General features: G+C 38.3%; 2 protein-coding genes across 2 annotated transcripts; both read right to left on the bottom strand.

Annotated features, from left to right (window-relative positions):
* Nucleotides 1–2349: 2349 nt before the first annotated feature.
* LOC104603605 (uncharacterized) lies at nt 2350–3448 on the bottom strand. Its single transcript, XM_010267667.3, has 2 exons — nt 3273–3448; nt 2350–3152 (listed from the first exon to the last, which is right to left on the bottom strand). Exons 1-2 carry the CDS (start codon nt 3345–3347, stop codon nt 2640–2642), a joined length of 588 nt encoding a protein of 195 aa, XP_010265969.1. The 5' UTR covers nt 3348–3448; the 3' UTR covers nt 2350–2639.
* A 10075-nt stretch (nt 3449–13523) lies between these two features.
* On the bottom strand, nt 13524–16403 carry LOC104603606 (uncharacterized). Its single transcript, XM_010267668.1, has 3 exons — nt 16282–16403; nt 14983–16146; nt 13524–14574 (listed from the first exon to the last, which is right to left on the bottom strand). Exons 1-3 carry the CDS (start codon nt 16401–16403, stop codon nt 13524–13526), a joined length of 2337 nt encoding a protein of 778 aa, XP_010265970.1.
* Between the last annotated feature and the right edge of the window lie 7431 nt (nt 16404–23834).

Genomic DNA, 23834 nt, shown 5'->3' with positions numbered 1-23834 from the left:
GGCCTACCCAATCCGAGTTGGCCGAGTTTTCATCAGTATCGGTTGGTTTCGAGTTGGGCAAATATATAAACCAATCCGACCTGAACCGAACTAGTTTTCGGTAGTTCCTAGTTTGAGTAGTTTCCTACTTAACCTTAACTAGTTTTCTACTAGAACTAAAAGGCCCATTAGTCAATTACAATTAGAATAGGCAATCTATCATAGTTTCCAACTTTCTATAATCTTTTACACCAAATAGGCAACCCATTAGGCAAATACAATTAGAATTCAATTAGGTATCATTTTGTATAGGAGCAAAACCGAAACTGACCCAACCCGACTCAAATCGACCAAGTCGGTTTGGCCTATCAGTGGGTCGATTTTGGTTTCCACCTCAGGTAACCCGACCAGGTCGGGTCGGTTGGAAAAACCCCAATAAACCAACCCAACCCGACCCGTGAACACCCCTATTGCCAGGTGGCGTATGGCTTGGTAAAGTGATGAAAGATATTTACGCCAGAGCATTGCTCCGGCATCAATCGGTTCGTAATAAAGGAAACTATCCCCAAACCCCAATTCTTTTGCCCAGTTGCACGTTTAGCTGCAATTGGGCTTATGAAGAAAGCATTGCGCCAGATTCCGGTAGCAGTGTATGGATCGGGATCGGGGAAGAGTATTCAGGCCACCGAGTGCCCAATTTGTCTGGGAAAGTTTGTGGACGGTGATAAGATACGCGTCTTGCCTAAATGCAGCCATGTGTTCCACGTCAAGTGCAGACACATGGCTGGTGTCACACCCGTCGTGCCCTACTTGCCGGCATTCATTGCTGGACCGCCCAACAACATCTGATGCAGAAGATGCCGATGAACGAGTTAGGCCGCCAGAAGGTGGGTCCGGCCGACAGGGTGGCGTCATAGTAGTTGTAGGCTTGTAGCGCCGCCAAGTTGATGGTGTTGATTGGAGCTGAGCTGCCTCTCTATTCATACGACAGAGCAGAGCTGCCAACTCTACCGCGTTCCTCCGAGTTCAAGACGTCTGCCGGAAAACCCTCCCACCTGCGGGAGATCTGATCCACGTCGGTGTATTTGATGTCGTCACCGTCGTTGTATCCAATACATTGAAATTCGATGTGCGTGGCGTTGGCTAGAGGGAGTAGGCGTCGGATGATGCGGCATACCCGGATAGCCGAGGGCTGGCTGCCGACCGGTAGCCGAATTGCCAAATCGGCATTGCAGAAAGCTCATTGTTGCTGTGGTTGAACGCGCGAGGTGGGGCTGGAGTGTTTACTGAATGTGGCCGAACTTCTAACTTGGTAAGTAGAGAGTGATTAAGCAATCTAATCCTCCATGAACTAGAGGGAGAGCAAAACAAGCACCAAGATCTTAGAAACAGTATCGGCCAGTATGAACTTGGTGTCCACGGGTTGTTTTGAGATATGAAGTGGAATGATAACACCGGAACAGCAAACACGACAACGAACCGATTGATGCCGGAGCATTCCTCCGGCGTAAATATCTTCCACCACTTCACCGAACCATGCGCCACCAGCATAGCAATAGAGTGGAACCATCGCACACATTTCTTCGCATGAATAAAGACGATGAACAGTATTCTCTGCCCATTTTTTATATTTTTTTAAAAAAATTATGTTATTTAAGTTATTTTATAAAAATTTTCATGTTTGGCAAAAGGCCAACCAGCTGAGTCCCAAATTATGCTATAATTAAATAATAAAAAAATATAATTTAGGGTCAAAAGCAAGCGTGATAAATAATTTCAAATTATTTTATATTCTATTAAAATATAACAAAAATTATATAAATATTTGAACACAGACCTACACAATTTGATAATCGCATGAATTTGGGATGGAATAACTCCATTTTACGAACCACACGACAATTTGACTGAATTTGGTCTAATCCCATCAACGACCTCATATCACCCAACATGTACATGTAGTTAGGGTGTCTGAATTTGGTCCAATCCGTTTTTTGTTGATCCAATTCAATGTCTTGACCGTCTGATCTGTTTAAATTCAAAACATTTTGATTTAGATTAATTTCAAACCCGGTCCATTAACAGACCGTCTAGTCTGTTTAAATTCATTTTGATTTGGATTAGTTTCAACTCAAACCCGGTCTATTAACACATATATTCTTATATCAATGAACCAATCCAGTGTAGCATCTGAATCACACAATCTATCTTCAACCCCAAAGAAGTTCTATTAATTTGTCGAGATAAAAATAGGGGAACTAAAATCATTTCAGAACATGTGGTTCCCAAACACCACCGTAAATAAATCAATGCAGGAAACCATTAATTAAGAGCTAGAAACCAGGAGGTGGAGGGGAAACAAATCAGACGGCCCCAATATCAAGTGATAATCTGATATAATAACAAGAAGAAAATAAACAGTTCTGAATTTTAACTCGTTCATGGAAAACTATTTTAATATATAAACACTTAAACAGCACGGCTTAATTTTATCGTAGTGAGCATTCATTCCATGCCATGCACGTACGTGGTTTCATTTCAACGAGGCTCATCAACCCAACAAACTAAGGATATTACGTATACATATATGATATATGTAGAAGACTCGACCTACATTAATATGAAAACCGTAACGATAATCGTGTTACGATACAACCGCTTCAACGGAAATTTCCTCTGGCTCCATATCCGGTCCCGGTGTTTCCTTCGTTTCCGCCACCCCCTCCAGCTCCAGTGTCTCCGCCGGTATTGCCATCCATTCCAGCTCCAGCAGTGTCATACACCACGGTGGTTCTGGCCACATAGACGTATCCAGCTCCATCTCCGGTGTCTCCGCCACCCATTCCAGCTCCACTGTTATCCAACCCTGCGTCGGTTCCGGTGGTCATGTAGCCGTATCCAGCCGGATACCCGTACCCAGTTCCAGCCCCGGCGACTCCGCCACCCACCCCAGCGTAATTCAACCCCGTGTTGGCTCCCCCTGTGTTCGACCAGCCAGCACCTTGATTCCACCCGTAGGTCTGCCCACCTAGGCCACCGTCTCCAGACGCCAGACCAGTACTGTAATTACCACCACCGGCGTTGCTTGCATTTCTATCTCCGCCTCCGCTGTTACGATCACCCTGTTGCTGCTGCTGCTGCTGATTATCACCGGTATCGGTAATCCTGCCCGCCTGCAAGAGTTTCATGATTTAATGTTACACTCCCACCGTATAAACCCAAAGAGATTCAAAAGTAAAGAAAAAAACTCGAAATTCCTATCAGACGTACAGCAAAAAGGAAAAGATAAGAACCTGATCTCTGGTCTTGTCCATCCCGGACCTGGCTGAGTCGGAAACGTTTGAAGCGGAATCCCTCATGGCCTGCATTTTCGTTTGGTTTGGGTGGAGACGATGAAAGAAAATCTCGAAATCGATCGATCGGTATCTGATTCCAGAAAACAAGAGCCTGTGTGTGTTAGAGCAAGCGCAGTGAGTCGCTGCTTTTATAAATGAAACAAATGATGCGATAGCTGACGCGTGAGTTACGACGTGGTGGTGTTGTTCAAGTCTTCGACTTCCTTTACAACACGTAGAGTGGTAGATAAGGTCCGCCGACTGCAGGTGAGGCCCAACTTCCCAAGGATATGTGGAGAAGTGAGGCAACTCCACTTATATAATCGGAGATTCGGCAATGAATCTGGCTTGTGCACGTTTACCAGAAAGAATCAACACTGTTAATTTATTACTTACTACTTTGCTCGCAATTAAATAAGCCCACAAAGAAGTGCTGGGATATAATGGGCTAAATGTGCTATTTTTTCAAGAAGTACTGGGAATTAAATCGGACGTACATTGCACTAATCCCGAAAAATAATAATATAATTTTGTTATTTAAACTGAACTATTTGCTATTTTGCAGATTTTACTAAAACTATAAAACTAGAATTTTGAAGAAGTATGTTTATGTTCTGATGATAAGAACGTTTACACAGCATATGGATACTCCCTGGTCATGCCAGTGGCATTTGTTGAAAAGCAGGATGTTACTAAGGAACCCCCAAAAAAAAGTTAACTTTTGTTATCTAAATAGACAGTAATCAGCCCATGCAGTATCCCAAGTAGCTAAATCTCACTCTTTTTCTTTTGTAAGTTCAGATTATCTAGAAGGGATACGGAAGGTTGAGGACTTTATTATCCTTTCTGTGTTAATATATAGTATTCACCTTTCAAAAAAAAATTAAGTAGAAAACTTTATGCCTATCAGTTTATACTTTAGGCAAATGTCATAAATAAAATCACCATGCATTGCATAGGTTTTGTTAATCAATAATGAAATAATTATGACTTATAAATAAATTAAAAGAATCAAAACAATGGTCCGATTAAATTGATAAAAATATTAAAATAAATTATAATAAGAATGTCCAAAATAAAGTCAATCCCATAGTTTATGGAACTAAAATATAATAACAATTAATAGTATTTGTTAAAATACTATAATTATTAAAAATGATGTTAATTAATAAATAATTTATTTTTAATAATACTGTTAATTAATAATGTTATTGAAAATACCGCTAATTAATAAATATAGTAATTATTCAAATATTATAGTTATTAACAACGTTTTTAATAGAAACCATTAACTAATAAATACATTATTAAAAATACTGTTAATTATTAAAAAAATCATTAAATACTGTTATTTAATAAATATTGTATTTATTGAAATACTCTTAATTATCAAAATTATGTAATTATTAAAAATATTGTAAATCAATAAATACATTAGCAATATTAAAAATACTATTAATTAATACTACTAATTAATAAATATTTTTAATTAGTACTGCTAATTAATAAATATTTTTAATTAGTACTGCTAATTAATAAATGCCATATTATTAAAATAATGTTAATAATATTGTATTTATTAAAAATATATGGTATTTGTTAAAATACTGTAACTATTAAAATAATTATGACAATTTTTGGTAATACTGGTACTTTAATTTTTGTTATTTTCTTGGATAAAACTAATTTATGATAACTTTTGGTAAATAAATGAATTTTTTTTATATTTATAGTTTAAAATAATAATGTTAAAAAGTAATTACTGTTAATTATAAAATAACCATAATTTTACAAAAATAATTACTATTAATTACATTATTTTCATTTAGATTACTATTAATTACTGTTAACCATTGTATTTTTTGGTAATTAAATGTAATTTTCTGATATTTATAGCTTAAATTAAAATTAATGTTAAAAAGTAATTATTGTTAATTATAAAATAACCATTATTTTATAAAAATAATTTCTGTTAATTACTTTAATTAGATTACTGTTGATTAATGTTACAGTTTAAAAGGTAATTACTATTAATTATAAAATAATGGCTAGTATATACATATATGCATACATACATGTATGACTTGCTTTATATATATATTATAAGGGGAGAGAGAGAGACAAAATAATTCAAGTGACCAATCACCTTTGACTTGGTTAATGACTTGCTTTATTGATGAGGAGTGTTAAAAGAGTTAATGGAAAAGAGGAAAGAGAGAGAGAGAGAGAGAGAGAGGGTTAATAGCATAATTAATGAGGAGAGATTATTAAGAGTTAATGAAAAAGAGGAGAGAGAGTTAATGATGTATTAATGAGGAGTGTTAAAAGCCTTAAAGGTGAATTGGTCACTTGAATTATTTTATTCAATTTTAAAATTATAAAATAAAAAAAAAACAGAAAAAAGATAAATGGTAGGAAGAAGCCTTCTAGTATATATAGATTGCAAAAATATTGGTTAATAGGGCGAAATCATATTTGGATCAAATAATTTCCCTGTTCTGAAGTGCTTTTATTCCAAAAAGAAAAATTACTGACAATATTTCAATAGTTCATGAGATGCTTAATACAATGAAAAAGCAAAAAAAAAGGAAGAAAGGAGCCCTACCATGTAAGACATGGAGAAAGCATATGATAGATTGGAATGGCAATATTTGAAGGCTATCCTTCAAAGATATGGGTTCCATAAAAAATGGATCCACTGGGTTATGCAATGTGTAACAAATGTCTCCTTCCAAATTCTCATGAATGGATCTCTAACACAAGAGTTAACCATCAAAGGGAATCCACCAAGGAGGCCCACTATCCCATACTTATTTGTACTGTGTGGAGAGGTGCTAACAAGGATGTCTTGCTCGATTGAAAGAGAAACCAAGCTAGGATTGACAACATCAAGGGGTGAACCAAGTATCCCCATTCTTCAATTTGCCGACGACTGTATAATGTTTGTTAAGACCACTATCAATAATGCTCTGAAAATAAAGAAAGTGCTCCAAATATATGCTAAGGCATTGGGCCAACTTCCGAACTTAAAATCGAGCCTCTTGTTCTCAAAGAATAGTCCTGAAAGATACCAACGAATAATAGTGAGAATTCTAAAAATACCTCGAGGAAAAAAAACACCAATGCTACTTTAGGGCACCCATGATTGAGGGGAGGGTAACCAAAATAACATTAAAAAAAATAGAAGAGAAAATCAAAAGCAAGCTCTTCAGATGGAAAAAGAAGATGCTCTCAACGGCAGGAAAAGTCACCTTCGTCAAAGCAACTACCAATTTGATGCCATTATTTGCAATGAATGCCTTCAACCTTCCTAAAGAGAATCTAGAAGGGATTGATAAGGCTCAAAGAAAATTCATATGGGAAAACAGCATTAAACAACCAATTCGTTTAGTGGGATGGAAGACAATTTGTAAACCAAAAATCAATGGTGGACTAGAATTGACTGTCTTAAAAGGTAGGGTGTCTATTCCATGGAATGTCAAAACTATTATTGAAGAGTGTTACAACATATGTGAAGAATTGAGGTTGAATGTTCAATACAAGCATGTGTATTAAGAGGCAAATCAAGCTGCTCATTGTTTGGCTAGTGGTGGTTATTCTGGAGATCAAGCATGTCAAACAGGTGAACTCTTCTTTCTCTTTCTCTTTCTCTTTCTCTTCAATTTGTTTAGCTGTTGCAAGAGGGAGGGTAATCTCAAGAATTGTTAGGTGTTTGTGATCGTCGGAAAACGGTTCACTTGGGATGATTTAGAGAAATGGAGGTGATGGGACTTCCGAGAATTGCATCAAAAAACAATTTTCATTCACAGTGACTCCAAAGCCCAAGGCACTGGCTAAGCAGTCTAAGTAAGACTCGGATGGGAGAGAAAAGGGATTAGACACCCCTCTCGTAGGTCCAATAGGTGGGGTCCATATGGAATTAACAAACAATCATAAACACAAATACCTAATTCTTTAACTAAGAACATATTAACAAGGGAGAGAGAGCAAAACAAGCTAAGAGCAAATCAGGATAAAATAATCCATCCTAACTATATTTTATTTATTTTATCTACCATCATTTTATTATTATTTTCTTACCACCCACTTCTCGTCTTTATATTTATATTATTTTTTTTTTTTATAATGAACTAGGCTTTTATAACCGGAAGTTTAAAATTGATAGTCTCTTCTAACTTAGGTATTAGGGGCGAAACAAATATGAGACTCAATAATTGAGCCAATAAACAAAGCAAATAACAGATAGACCTGGAGGAAGAAACATGGCGTTAGGATCTGAATTTCATCAAAATTTTTAAACCAATCAGAATTTATCTATCAAATAAGAAAACTAGCTTGCAGAGGTCAAGGAACAAAATTTCAATTTCTAATAGCTAGTTGATTTGCAACAAACCCACATGATAATCACAATACCGGGAGAAAAACCTTGACGGAACTAGGTGAGAGTCCAAAGCTTATAGGAGCCAGTTCAGTGGAACTTCATCACCGGCTCTGTTAGCTTTCCCTTTCCTCAGATCCCGAGCTTTCTAGGAATGTAAAAAAAAATAGTCTAACAAAACTAATAGAGAAAGAAACTAAGGTGGGAGCTTACTTGATTCGGGATTTTGGCATGAAACCAGACGATGATGCAGAAATACCGAAACTGATTTGGTATAGGATTGTCCTCTTTAAATGACAATGGCTATGGGAGTTTGTAGTTGGGAGATCGATGGGAAGCGATGCTATATTAAATGGGAGATCATGTTCAGAACTGAGAGGGAACGTCTGAGCTGCCACTGCGACTATATATCTATTCAACTAATGAGGAAAATAGAATAGGGGACCGGTGATCGATTAGGGAGTAGAAATGTTGATTGAAACTGGTTCCAATACCCGAGTGAACAGGATCTAAAAAAACTGTGAGAAGTCACTAGAAATCGCCACCTCTATTCTGAATGAAGAAGAAATCACCACCAATTGGTGAACCTAGTCGCCAAATGGAGAAGAAATCACAGTAACCTCAGCCGATTGGTGAAGGTGGAAAGTTATGTAGTGAGAGAGATGACCATGGCTGCTATAAGTTGTAGCAGCAACAGTGAGGTTTCAAATGGAAACAGGGGAGGTTGAATAGCTGGGGAGGAGGAAGAAGAGTGAGAAGAATAGAGAGGTGATAGAAACGAAGGTGGTGGAGAGAAGAGAAATATGGAATGAGGGAAAGTGATGGAGATTGGAAGGAAGAAAGGTGCTGGCGCCGCTGCCAAGAGTTGCAGCGACGATCGGAGAAAAGAAACTGACAAGGAAAACTAGGATGAAGACAGGGAATAAGAGAGAAAACAAAAAGAAAAAAACAAGAAAACTGGGAGAAGGGAGAGTTTCTTCCGATTGCCGCCACTCTGTTCTTTCTAAGAAGGGAAGACGATGAACAGTGAATTTAGAAGAAGAAGAAGAAGAAGAATGAGGGAGAGAAAAAGATAGTATGGTGGTGGAGACTGGAGTGTGTTCCACCACTCTCGTTCAGTTTGAACGCAAGAGACGATGGGCAGTTCCGAATAGTCAATTTTCTCGAATTAGGAACATTAGTTCAAACCGGGATTCGAAGGGCATTTTTTAATTTTGAAATATTTGGGTCAAACCGATGGATGTCTGAGAGTTTGGGCAAAGATCAGAGGGTTGAGATGGTTTGACCGCATAGATATGTTTTGTGTGTGCCAATTGATGGAAACAAAATTTGTTTAGATGAGTGGGTAAATTGGGGTATTTTTTGTTGAAATTTGGCAGGATGGGGTTTTGAGCATTATGGGTTAAATGACAGGGTCAAATTGGGCCAATTGGGCCCTAATCGGGCAGATTTGGAAAATGGCTTGATTTGATTGATTTAGAACCTTGAAACGGAATCTTTGAGCGATGGAGAGGCAAACAAGGGTATTTTTTGTTGAAAATTCATAGTGTAAGGTTTCTAAACATTATGGGTTGATTGGTAGGGTTGAATGGGCCCAACTGGGCCTGGATTGGGCATATCTAGTAGGGTAGTGGATTCGGTTGATCTAGAGATTCGGAATAGAATCTTGGTGCGATGAAGAAGAAAACAAAGGTATTTTGGACTGAAATTTTACAAGTGGGTGTTTCAAAGTATATGGGATCTAGTGGTAATGTCTGATTGGTTCAGGTAGGTTAAGATTGTTTGAATTTGGGTTAATGAGAGGGTTCGGAATGGAATCTTGGGTTGAAATTTTATGGGCAAATGTTTTGGTGTGTCTAGGGTTCAATCATATGGTCTAATTGGCTCAGATGTATTTGGATCAAGGGGATCTAGGTTGTAAGTGTTTCAGGCTAATGAAAGGAGTCAAAATGGAATCTTCGCTTAATGAGAGGGTAAATAAAGGAATTTTGAGTTGAGATTTGATGCATAGGTATTTGGGAAGGTCTCGAGTCTAATGGTGGTGTCTGATCTAAGCAATAACAACACCTTGTGGGTGATTTTGTTCAAATGCATCTGATTTTTGTCGAACCTATTCGCCATATCTCTGAGTAGAAGAAAATAAGCAATAACAACACCCAGACTTCTTGTAACTGTCAATAGACAGTCATATTTGTTCACGAATGAAAAGGGATGCTGTAGTCCTTTTCCTTCTCCACCTTTCCCAAGCTTTTATCAAATCACAACAATGGCATCTGCTTATTCCATTTGCCCTCAAACGAATAAAAGAAATCAGAAATAAACTGAAAGAGACAATTTGCATGAGAGTTGTATAAGTAACAGTTCATTCTCCTTCAAACCCGTCATTTTCTTCAATGGCTGAGGGATGACTTCTCAATCTCTGATTCTCTATTGTCGTTATTCTGTTTAGATATGTCATTAGGAATGATAACATCTTAGGTTTTGAACTATTGATAGTCCCTCTCAGATTTTCATCACGTTTATGGTTAGGTTGACTCTTGAAGCACCTCAATTCGTTGAATTATCCCTTTTTACATTCATCTTGAGATATAAATAGACTGATAAAGATGTTATTTTTGGATTCCTCTTAAAGTTTTGACCTTCAATTTATTATACTATAGGTCAGATTGCATTTAGGGAAGGTCCCTTACTTTGGTGTGGAAATGGAAAATGGTGAAACTAGGATGAAGCTTGAGACCTTGAGGTTGAAGGACAATTGAGGTCTCGATCATAGATGTGGTGGACAATTCAAAGTAGAGCCTTCTCTTTTAGGGGGTCCGGATATCTTTGTTTCCTCGCCATCACCCAGTAGAAAGCCGCTTCTTGCTATGTTTCATGGAACTGATGATAGCTCATTAAAATTGGTCATTCTTCAACCCAATAAGAGTGTTCGGTTGTTGTGAGCATCGGAAAATGATTTACTTGGGCTGGATTTGGAGTCGCCACCCATCAAATTAGGAATTAGAGGTGATGGGACCTCCAAGAATAACATCAAAATCATTTTTATCAAATAGTAACTCCAGAGCTCAAGGCACCAACTAACCAGTCCATGTAAGACTCAGATGGGAGAGGGAAAGGGTTAGACACCCCTCTCCTAGGTCCAATAAATAGGGCCCACAAGATACCTTAAGCAAACATCATCACAAAAACCAAATATTTAATCCAAAAAAACTAACTAATATAAAGCAAAGAATAAATCAGAAATTCCTCCTTATTTTTACTCACATATTTTTTATTTTATTTTTACTCTCTTTTTATTATTATTTCTTGTTTAATTTTTAATTATTATTTTCATTGATTAATTATTTTTTTTATTTTTAAAAACTTTTTTAATTTTTTTCTTCTATTTAATTTTACAATTTTCTTATGGAACCTTATTGACATATTTATTTATTAACTGATCATTGACATTTCTTTATTAGCCATAAATCAGTCCAATTATCACATATTTTTATTATCATTATATTTATTTTTTATTTCAGAACCACACTGCTCTTATAACCGACCTATTGTTCTCTGTAACCAACCTCTCTTATTTTACATTTATTGTTTTTTGTATAACTCTTCCAATTTGCTAGGTTATCACTCCTCTCACCCTGGAAGGCAATTATTCAATTCAAATGGGTGCAATCTTACAGTAGAGAATTGACCAAACAAATAAAGTCCCCACTAATCGTCTCAGTCATTAACATGCCAAGTAGAGCGAGCATCCATTCAATAAAACGATTGACAACTTAGAGAGAAGGAACATCCTACTAAGATAAGAAACTTACAACCTTCCATTTGAGTAAATTAGACAAAGGTTGAAAGAAAGAAAAAAATCAAAATAAAGAATGTGATGAACAACACAGGTCTATTCTAACAAATATCTTCCGAGTAAACAAGATCAAGTAATGATCAGAGATTCAAGAAGAGGTAACAACGAGATTGGATAGGTTTTAAGAGCATTGACGGAACCGGTTCAGTAGAGACTTCACCACCAGTTCCGATCAACATCATCTCAGTACACGTCAGTCCATATCATTAAGAAGAAAAAAAAGAAAATAAATGACATAAAATAAAATAACAAACCAAGATTAACAAATGCAAATAGAGATCATAAATCGGAAGGGAATTTACTGAATCGTATGTTGGCTTGAAATTGAACTCTACAATGCTCTTAAGAGGGAGCTGCTTATTTGCTTAAGGTCTACCTGAAATGTGCCTCTATATTAGCCAGGAATCATGATCTTCCAACTTCTAAGAACGTAGGTCTCTCTGCATCATCCTGTAGAACAAGTTTTAGCCAGGAATAATGGAGTTCAAAGTTGAAACCCATCTCCTTCTAATACGAAAGAGCAAAGAAGATATATGGGAGAATAATATTTCTTGATAATATCCATTCAACAGGTTACAACCTATTTATAATAGAGCTAAAGATACAATTAGAGAACAGGTCGGCAACCTAAATTGGAAGCCAACAAGGAAAGAAAAATATGTACAACTAGTTGGAGTGGAACTATATCTCCTAGAATTAAGGAGATAAAGATACAATCCTAAATCTGATGGAACATGCTAACATCCCCCCTCAAACTCAAGATGGTAATGTATCAGTCATCTAGAGTTTGCCAACTAGAGTACGAAAGCGAAGAGGAGAGTGAACTTTGGTAAATATATCCGCCGACTGATCCTGGGAAGGGACAAGAATAAGAAGAACAGTACCCTCGAGCACATGATGACGAATAAAGTGGCAATCAGTCTCAATATGCTTAGTGCGCTCATGAAATACATCATTGTGGGCAATCTGTATGACGTTACGATTGTCACAGTAAAGAGAGGTTGCAGATGACTGAGTGATTCCCATGTCATGGAGTAACCATCGTAACCATAACAGCTCGGAGGTAGTGTCAGCAAGAGCTCGATATTCAGCCTCAGTACTGCAACGAGAGACAACCGTTTGCTTCTTACTATGCCAAGATATAAGAGAATCGCCAAGAAAGAAGTAATAACCAGTAGTGGAGCGTCTATCAGTAGGATCACCGGCCTAATCAGCATCAGAATATGCGATCAACGGAAGAGATAAAGAATTGGAGTAGTGAAGTCCATGAAACAAGGTGCCCTTGACATAACGGATGATGCGAAGCACGACAGCATAATGAGTAGTGCGAGGGGCAAACATGAACTGACTCACAATATGGACAGCATACGCAATATCAAGACGAGTAACCGTAAGGTATACAAGACTGCCAACTAGTTGCCGATATAAGGTGCAGTCACTGAGAGGAGTACCATCAGTGGCTGAAAAATGGGCATTAGGCTCAATCAGAGTGTTAACAGTCTTAGTATCAGTAAGGCCGGCACGAGAAACAAGATCAGTGGCATACTTGGCCTGATACAGATAATATCCTGATTGGTCGGAGGAGACCTCAATGCCTAAGAAATAATTTAGTCGACCAAGATCTTTCATTTCAAACTGTTTGCTGAGAAAAGTCTTAAGAGCATAAATGCCCTGCAAAATCATCGCCAGTAATGATCATGTCATCCACATAAAGGAGAAGAAGTACACAACCCTGAGAGGTCTTACAAATGAACAAGGGATGATCATGAGTGCTAGATTGAAAACCAAACTGACAAACAGTAGAGCTGAATTTGGAGAACCATGCTCGAGGCGCTTGCTTAAGTCCATATAGATCCTTACGGAGACGACAAACTTGATTAGGGAGATGATCATAACCAGGAGGGGGTTGCATATAAATCTCTTCAAAAAGATCTCCCTTGAGAAAAGCATTCTTAACATCCATCTGAAATAGCTGCTAGTGCTTAGCTGCAGCAATCGCAATAAGACTACGAACAAAAGTGAGACGGGCTACTGGGGCAAAAGTCTCCTCATAATCAATGCCATACTCCTGTGCGAATCCTTTTGCTACCAATCTAGTTTTATACCTTTCAATTGAACCATCTGCCCGAGTCTTGATTTTGTAGACCCATTTACAACCAATCACGGATTTATCTGAAGGCAGATCAACTAAATCCCAAGTATGAGTGCTTGTAAGAGCTTGGGTTTCTTTTGCCATTGCTTTTTGCCATAGAGGGTCAGTGCTAGCCTCGTGATAGGTACGAGGCTCGTATAAAGAAACAATGGTAGAGTAATAATGAAAATCACGAAGAAGAATGGAAGGTTTAGTGACCCTACCAGAACGACGGAGTGGAGCATCAGAACAATCAGGGTCTAATTCAGCAGGAGGAATCAAGAGTTCAGAAGAAGACAGAGCTGGAGAATCCATAGCCAAGGTAGATGCATCAGGAGAGGTTGCAAGTTGTGCAGTACTGTTAGAGCTATCAGAGGAAGAAGTAATCAGACCTGCAGGCAAATCTTCCGGAAAAAGCGAAATAGTAGGATCAGTAAAAAAATATGAAGATGCCGTGGTAACTCGAAATGGGGAGAGACTTGAGAACATTTTGTGTTCCCAAAAGGTAACATGACGAGATATGCGAAGTCGTTGGGAAAGAGGATCCCAACACCAATATCCTTTATGTTCAATACCATACCTGAGAAAACAACATAAACGTGCTTTTGGTTCCAATTTGGTATATTCATGAGGTTGTAATAGAACAAAACAAGTACAACCAAATACACGAAGAGACTGGTAATCGGGGCAATGGCCATACAACCGTTCATAAGGAGAAATGTTACCAATAACAGGAGAAGGAATGCGATTGATGGTATAAACAACAGTGAGGGCTGCCTCCCCCCAAAAACGCTCAGGACAAGAGGAAGAGATTAAAAAAGCGCGGACAATATCGAGAATATGCATATGTTTTCGTTCTGCACGCCCATTTTGTTGAGAGGTGTCGGGACAAGATCTATAAATGATGGTTCCATTTTGTGAAAGAAATTGAGTAAAGATAGAATCTCGATGTTCCATGGCATTATCAGTGCAAAAGATCTTGATGATAGAGGAAAATTGAGTTTTGATCATGGTGGCAAATTGAATATAAATTGCAGATAATTCAGATTTATTACACATGAGATAAATCCATGTATACCGTGAGAAATCATCAACGAAAATTACAAAATAACGCGAACCACCCATGGTATTATGAGGCAAAGGTTCCCAAATATCATAATAAATAAGATCAAAAGGTGTAGAGCAAACAGAATCACTTATATTAAAAGGCAAAGCATGATGTTTTGAAAAATGACAAGAAACACAATCAAGGGGTGTTGTTTTAATAGGACCCAAACATCCATTAGAAATTAAAGATCCTAACCTAGAGGTGGAAATGTGTCCAAGACGAGAATGCCAGATGGCAAAAGTGACAGCAGCAGCAAGAGATGGTAATTGAAGAGATGATAGCTCAAACGGTCTCCCAACCTTACGGCCTGTCCCAATGATCTTCCATGTCCGTGGATCCTGCACAGTACAACCACGACTTGAGAAATGTATGTCAAAATCAAGTTCACATAATTGTCCAACAGATATAAGATTTAGAGATAATTGAGGTACCAAAAAAGTATTAGGTAGTGACAAATGAGGTGTTGAAATAGTTCCTATACTTTTGACAGTTAGGGTTGAACTATCGTCAGTATGAACAATTGGTGCAACAGAAGGTAGGGACTTGGAAGTAAACAATGATGAATTGGATGTCATATGATTGCAACAGGCAGAATCAAAATACCATGATGAGGTAGTACCTAGAGTGATGGACAATACTGAATTAGAAGGCATACCAGAAGCAGGTTGGAGCTGGTGAAGAAGGGCTTGGAGATCTCGAAGAGAAAATTTTGGAGAGGTGTTATCAGAAGAATCCTCTGTGGCAGCAATGGCAGTAGAACTCGAAGCCTGAGAACCCATTGATGAGGACTTCTGTCCAGATGCCTTTTTGGCTTGCAGGCGGCGACACTCAGAAATAGTGTGACTAGTCTTCTTGCAGTAATTGCAGAAACTCCATTTTGAGGATTTAGAGGAAGTTGAAGAAGTAGTAGATGTACCCGGAGTAGCAAGAACAACATCAGTAGATAGTAAGGATCGCTCATCTCGAAGTGTTTTTAGTCGAGTTTCTTCAGAGAGCAAATCTTTGATCACAACTTCAAGGGAGGGCAATGGGCAATGATGAAGTAAAGTACCACTAATAGGTTCATACTCATTCCTGAGAGTCATCAGAAGATGCCAAACACGTTGGTGATCGCGAAGCTTGGAATAAGTAATGGCCGCAGAGGTACTATCCCATTCAGGTTCACACTGTGCCAATTGATCCCAAAGAACTTGTAATTCAGAGACATAATTGTGAATGGTCTGTTCAGGTTGCTGCTTCATACGGTGAAGACGCCTATAGAGTTGAAACTGATGCGCATCATCAGAAATAGAATAACGAGCTTGTAAGAAATCCCATACCTCTTTAGGAGATTCATATTTGCGAAATTCCAACTTGATGCTTGCAATACAAGTATTGCGAAACTAAGTCAATATTTGATGATTTTTTCTGTCCCATTTTTCTATTCGTTCAACAAATTTATCCTCTATTTCATTAGCAATTTTATTGGGTTTGGGTATCTCACCAGTCACATACTGCCATAGAAGGCGTCCCTTGAGAAAACTACGCATCTCTTGGGACCATAAATCATAATTTGAGCCATCAAAGATAACAGTGATGAGATGAGAAATATGTTGAGCAGCTTCAGATGAATCCATGAGGAGAAACGCTGAATTTTAAGTCATGAGAAATTCTTAATGCTGACCTTAAACACAAGTTTCGGTTTTGCTCACATGGGCTGCATGCTTCATTCAACCAGCAGGGAGCGCTTCTCTCCTAGGAGGGCCAGACGCAGAAGAAGCGGAGAGGGTGCTATTTCTACGAGCCTTCAATCAGGGACTCCTACACTACTCTCTTCACCATCGTATGGAGGTCAACTGCCCTTATCTTGCTGGTCCTGTCGACTTCCTCGTATCCGTAAAACTCGAGACTCTCCTCGACCACACACACGCCTGCCACCTCAAGCGCTTCAACATCGGCGAAGAATTTCTTGTGAAGAAATGCGGATTTGCAGAGGTTAAAGCATCCAATCTACGAATGGAGCTTTTCAAAACATATGGGAGCTCTCTTGCCGGCTTGAGATTTCTAGACTATGACATCGACGCCGACAACTACCACGGTTTCGTGCACGGAAGGTTGCCTTATGAAGCGATCAAACCAGATCCTCAATTATGAGCTCTTTTGCGAAGCATCAACCAGAGAAAGATCATTCTTATGAATTCCGATAGGAAGCACACGATTAAATTTTTGGGGAGGATAGAAGATAATCTGCCCCGTTTTCGACGACTTGTTTGCCTTCTGTCGACGATTACGTTGACTTCCTCGTACCAGTGCCGCTGTTAAGTTGAACCACGAGGATGCAGAGTGAGAGCAGGGGAGAGCATCACGCGGGTGGATTGCCTTGAATTGGGCGGGTGGGTTGCATCATGCGAAGAAGAGTGAGAGCAGGGGAGATCAAGAACAGTGCTCATCTGATGAGCAGGGGAGATCAAGGCCGGAGGGGAGGGAATCATAGCTGATCACCGCGTCTATCGAGAGGTGGAAGACGATGAACAATGCTCATATGATTTATTTCATTGGAGAGAGAATGAGAGAGATGAAAAGTGAATGGTTGGGAGCAAGAGATATTGCCGCCACTAGTTGTCTTCGTTCGAACGGGGAAGAAGAAATTGCAGAACCGTTGAGCATGAAGACGCGGAAGAGACCACCGAACTCAGACCAAATAAAAAAAAAATTGCAGAAGAGAAACGAGAACCGTAGAGGAAGCAAGAAGACGCGGATCACAACTCTGATACCATGATACGAAAGAACAAAGAAGATATATGGGAGAATAATATTTCTTGATAATCTCCATTCAACAGGTTACAACCTATTTATAATAGAGCTAAAGATACAACTAGAGAACAGGTCAGCAACCTAAATTGGAAGCCAACAAGGAAAGAAAAATATGTACAGCTAGTTGGAGTGGAACTATATCTCCTAGATTTAAGGAGATAAAGATACAATCCTAAATCTGATGGAATACGCTAACACCTTCACTTGCACTACTTTTCAAGTACATTAGGTTGTTAACGTGAGCCCGAATCTCCTGCACATGGCATCTTGCATAATTTCCTACACCTTCAATTGCTAGGTGACATGTCACATTGGCATCACATGAGGATTTTTCTTGTGCAAATAGACATTTGAAACTTTCGTGTATCTTACTTTTAAGATAAGAAAAATTATATTAAATTTTAAATGAAATAAAAAATAGAAATCAGTGAGGGTTTTTTATGCTATGCCTACCAAAAAACAAAGGGGTTTTTACTATTCCGTCCACCCTTAGAAATCTTAGCTCTACTGTACAGTTGAGGTAGGTGCCAGCCCGGAATTGATGCTAATTCACGGTGGACATGGGTGTTATAGGTGGAGGTGTTTATAATTTTGAATTATTGTAGGTCTGCAGTCAAATTCAAAATTCTGAGGTAGAGTGTGTACTTATCCCAAAAACCAAAGGGTTTCTCAGACACTATTTCTTATTGCTCAAGGCTTTTCTCCACTTAACAACATGCCTGAGTACTGATGGATTATGGGTGGAGAACTACAAGCTTGAGCACCGGTCGACCATGGACGGAGAATTGCACACATGAGACAATCAATACAGGAACTCACTTTGACCTTTCTCTGAATTTCATTAATTAGATTAGAAATAAAAATCTCAAAATATAGGGGATCTATGACTGGTTACAAATTTCTACATTTAATGTACAAAATATACAAATTCAAACAATGCAGATTTCTATAGAACCCAATAAACATTTTGAAAAATCACGTCAGACATTTAGTTTATACAGATTCAAACAATGCAGATTTCTACAGCACCCAAAGTCTATGAACATTTTGAAAAATCATGTTGGGCATTTTTTATTCAACTCTTTGCAACTTGATTTGACAAGACAATACATGCCTCACCTTCTATATGATAAATTCAAGATGGAAGGCAACTTTATATTCTAAGATTCTCATTGCTTATTTTCTTAACAAAATCAAGAGAAAAGGCCAAACAGAATAACTTTATTGTACATCTCAAATGTCTTCCATGATGGTCAGCTGGTGCTCAGGCATACTCAATTAAGTGGTAAAAAGCTTTGAGCGAAATAAGGAAAAAAACCTTCTTTTTAGAAACCCCAAGATTTTCTATATTTGTTTATTTCATCTATTATAAAAAAAAACTTTCATAAATTAAAACTAAATTAAATGAAACATGGTTAATTCTACTCGCACATGGCAAATCTACATATGATGTAGTGCTAACATGGCACCCTGCAATTGGGAGTCTAGGAAGTTATGTAGGATTTTATGTGCAAACTCTGTTAACATGATTATTAGTAAACAAGCCCTTCGGCATTTATTTGTCACCAATACAAATTGCAAGAATAAGATGGAAGGAAGAGAAAAAGGAAACATGGAGGTGTTAGACTTGTTGGTTTTTATGCATAAATATTTTAAGCATTTGTTGTAATCTTTTAAAAGGTATATTTTCCTTTTTGTTTTCTGTTTTGATAGTCAATTAATTGGTGGTTAATGGTTAGGACTGAGAATGTTGAAGATGTGATTTGAGTATGTTTTAAGTAATGGTTAGGATAATACATATACCATTAGTAAATCAAAATAATAATGGTCAAAGTATTATATTTTATAAATCAAATGAATTATATGTGCATATTTTGTTCATATTACTGGTCATGTACGACATTTTTGATATATGTCATATTCTCTCTTTTAAAAGCGTGGTAAATTTCAAAGAAAAACTGATTTGGTGATGTTATTCTCTTGCTCTCGAGAGCAAGCATCCCTCTTGTCGTAGTTTAGGCTTCCCTCCCTCTCTTCCCCTTCCACATCTCTCCTTCTACCACCATCTCCTCCCCCTCCCCCTTTAGAAGCCACTTTACATATGATACCATGGAAGAAGAAGATCTTTATACTACTTTCTCTAGAATGCTCATCCCTCGTGCTACCAGGGGAGCCAAAGCCTCTTCGGAGGATGCCCTCCCTGATGAAGAATGGAGAAGAAGCCTTATATTCAAAGTCTTAATGGATAGAATCATCAAACCAGGGGGTCTAAAGGAGATGGTGAGCAAGGCTTGGAAGACACATGTTTCAACTATCTTGGATTTTGCGAAAGACACTTACATCATTAAGTTCCCTAGCAGCTTTGAGAGGGACTTGGTCTTCGATGAAGGCCCATGGCTTTTTGAAAACAATATCATTCTGCTATGTAGAGGAGAACTAGATCTAAGCCCTGAAGATTATGAGCTACCAACGACAAATTTTTGGATTAACCTAAGTAGATTCCCTATAGGATATCTATCAGTTAATGCAGTGAAAAAAAAGTGGCAACTTCTATTGGTAAACCGTTTGAACCTTCACCAAAAGAGGTGGCATTATGGAGCAAGTTTGCTCGCATTAAGGTTGCTTTGAATATCAATGAACCATTAGTTGATTCAGTCCCATACACTCTACTCTCAGGGAAGACAATTGCGATTAAAGTTAAGTATGAAAGGCTTTCCACTGTTTTGCTTGTTCTGTAGGAGATTAGGCTACGAGAAGGCTTCATGCAGAACTCTTCATCGACTGAAACTGGCCATTGAAGATTGCAATAACCCGGGTCAAAAGGAAAAGTTATAGTCCCTTAATGTAGATAGACTGACAGAAGACATTAAAGTCACTCCAGTTGCTAGGACAAATGTTCGTCAAATGCCTAAAACTGCAAAAGGAGATCTTCAAAGGAATATAGACCACGATGATGCCCCCGGGGAGTTACAACTGGATTGTACACTGGCGAACTCACAACCTCTGACCATTTCGGTGTTAGAGAGCCCGCCAAATCAGGCAAGCCCCTCCCACCTTCCTATTTAATTTCTGACATTTCCAACATTGAAACGGATATGCACGCCTTCAATTTCTCTCCTAATCCTGAGTTAGATGCACCAATCACAAAAACACACCTAAATGGAATGATTGTTCGTATTCATTACCTTATTACCAGCTAGCTAGTAGCAAGGAGCATGGAGGATCATGCTATTGAATCTCCCACTATGGACAGCGGGACCACCTCTACTTTATGAGGTGCTCCTACTAAATCAGCAATATTGGAGAACCATGGATCTATTCTCAATACTAAGGGAACAACATGACATTAAGGGGAACAATGTGAATGAAAGCTCACCCATGCAAACAGATAAAATACATGTGATTGCTAAATTTGAAATTACAATGGGGAAAAAACGCATTGGTCGGCCTCTCAACCCCTTGACATCAAAGAACCAGAACCTGGGAAAGGATCATGGACATTCCAATAGACAATCAATTAAACGATTGGCACATGCACAAGTAGATGATCTCCATCCTACAATCAGTTCTCCGAATCTAGATGAAGAATTGAGGGTTAGGGTGGCGGGCCCAATACTGCCTCATAGTCAGCCATGAAAATCCTTCGTTGGAACTGTCAAGGGGGAGGGAGCCGTCCGAAAGTTCATCAACTACATCAACTCCTAAAAAAACATGCTCTAGATATTATCTTCATTTTGGAGACCAAGTGCTCTCAAGAAAAGTCCTTAAAAATCTGTAGAAGCTTTTTTGCATTTTATTTTCACATAATTCCCTCTGAAGGACGATCTAACGGACTTTGGCTTGGCTGGTTGAAGCCTCTTAAATTAAATGTTTATCAATATTCTCCTTACATTATTGCTTGTGATTTCTTAATGGGCCCACCTGACTTGCAATGGACCTTATTATGCTACTATGTTTGCCCTAATAATGAAAGCTGATGGGAACTCTAGTCTCAAGTTATAAATTTTAGTGCTTCTTCAACAAGGTTGTGGGCGGTGTTAGGTGACCTTAATATGATCCTAAATGCAAATGAAAAGGAGGGGGTGTGGTAGTGTCTCAGTCCAAGTGTTCTATTTTGCAATTTATAATACATGATTGCGCTCTCATTGACCTAGGCTTTAAAGGTCCTAGTTTTACTTGGTTGAACCATCGAGAAGCCCAATACCATGTTCGTCAAAGACTAGATCGAGTTCTAGTGTCTGTTGATTGGTTACAACTTTTTCCTATAGCCTGGGTTTCACATATCTCTGTGACTAATAGTGATCACTTCCCTTTGTTATTTGAGCTACGAAAGAAGATTACTCAGGAGAACCAACTTTGATTTGAAGCCAATTGGTTCAATGAAGAAGGTTTCAATCAGTTTTTCCAAACTTCTTGGGCAGCTCATGAGGGCTCTTTTCATGTTAAAATGCCAAAGGTATTGAGGGATCTCCAAAGTTGGGGAAACAAATGCTGCAGCAACTTCCAACCCCATATTCGGAAGCTTTAATCCCAGCTTAGTCAAATCCAACAGCTTCCCCTGTCCCAAGTTACAATTACTAAGGAGAATCGAATTAAAGCTCAAATTAACGAGTGGTTATACAAGGAAGATGTTTACTGGCATCAACGGTCACATATACAATGGTTGAATCATGAAGATAGAAATACATGCTTTTTTCATGCAGTGGCATCAAACAGGAATAAGAAGAACTCGGTGCTCTGGTTTAAAAATAACAATGGAATTTGGACATCAGATATAAAGGAAATTGGTGCCACATTGTCCTCCTTCCAGAAGCTATTCCAATCTTCTAATAGTGACATCGAAGATTTTATTCTACCTTCAGATACCGGTTACACCCTCTCTTGAAGATAACAATAACTTGTGCATGGTGCCTACGAAGGAAGAAATCAGAACATCAGTGTTCAATATAGGGGCTGATAAAGCCCCAGGTCCTGATGGGATAAGTGCAGCCTTGTACCAAAGATGCTGGGATGTCATGGAGCCGGAGGTGACTTCTCTAATTCAAAACATCTTTATGAACCCCCCAGCTATTAAGGAGATTAACAAAGTAATTCTTTGTTTAATCCCCAAGAACCAAAATGTTGAGGATGCCAATGATTTCTGTACAATTGGATTGAGCAATGTAAGCTATAAGATTGTTATTAAAATTATAACAAACCAGTTTCGTCCTCTTCTTAAGAAATTTATATCTCCCATGCAAGGTGCCTTCACCCCAAGAAGATTGATAGCAAACAACACTATTGTTGCACAAGAAGTGATTCATATGATGAGGAGGGTCAAGGGCAGGAATGGATTCTTCATGCTCAAAATGGACTTATCAAAAGCTTATGATCAGATCGATTGGAACTTTCTGTTGAAAATGTTGAATCTTTTGAATTTCTCTAGGGAGTTCTGTAATCTCATTCACAACTGTCTTGCACCCACTGAACTGGAAGTGAAAGTTAATGGTGCAATGAGTCATGCCTTCAACCCCATGAGAGGACTAAGACAAGGTTGTCCTTTAAGCCCTTATCTATTCATCATATGCATGGAAGCTCTTTTCCACACTCTCATTCACAAACCTAGATACAAAGCAACTTATAGGTTTCAGGTTTGGGAAATCAACAATAAGAATAAATCACTCATTATTTGTAGATGACTTAGTCCTATTTGGAAAAAGTTCACTATAAGAAGCCATAAAATTGAAGGATATCCTTGACATTTTTTGTAGGTGGTCTGTCCAACTCCCAAACAAACAAAAATCAGCCATTTTCTTCAGCACCAATGTGCATAGAAGAGTTAGACTCCAGATTTCTAGCATTTTTGGAGTGACCCAAATGAAACTAAAGGATAAGTATCTAGGTAACCCTTTGTTTGTGGCTCGAAGATTTGTTGGAGATTGGAACCAAATTATCAAAAAGGTGAAAGACAAACTTGTCGCTTGGAAGGGTAGGCTCCTATCTCAAGCTGGTAGATTGGTGCTCATCAAGTCCACACTTAAAAGCAACCCAACTTATACAATGCAAACTCACCTTTTTCCAAAGACAATAACGGATAAGCTGAATACCCTAAGCCAAAACTTTTGGTGGGGAGACGTGGAGAACCATAGGAAGATTCACCTTTGCAACTGGAAATTCATGCATAGATCCAAGAATAAAGGGGGTTTGGGCTTTAAAAGTACCTACTATAGAAACTTCGCTGTAATAATGAAACTGGGATGGCGTTTTTTTACTAT

This window comes from Nelumbo nucifera, chromosome 2, assembly GCF_055504915.1.
Source record: "Nelumbo nucifera cultivar China Antique chromosome 2, China Antique-T2T, whole genome shotgun sequence".
In the NCBI taxonomy this organism is placed as follows: Eukaryota; Viridiplantae; Streptophyta; class Magnoliopsida; order Proteales; family Nelumbonaceae; genus Nelumbo; species Nelumbo nucifera.
The sequence above is the reverse complement of the archived record's forward strand: the minus strand, read 5'-3'. Positions and strand labels throughout refer to the sequence as shown.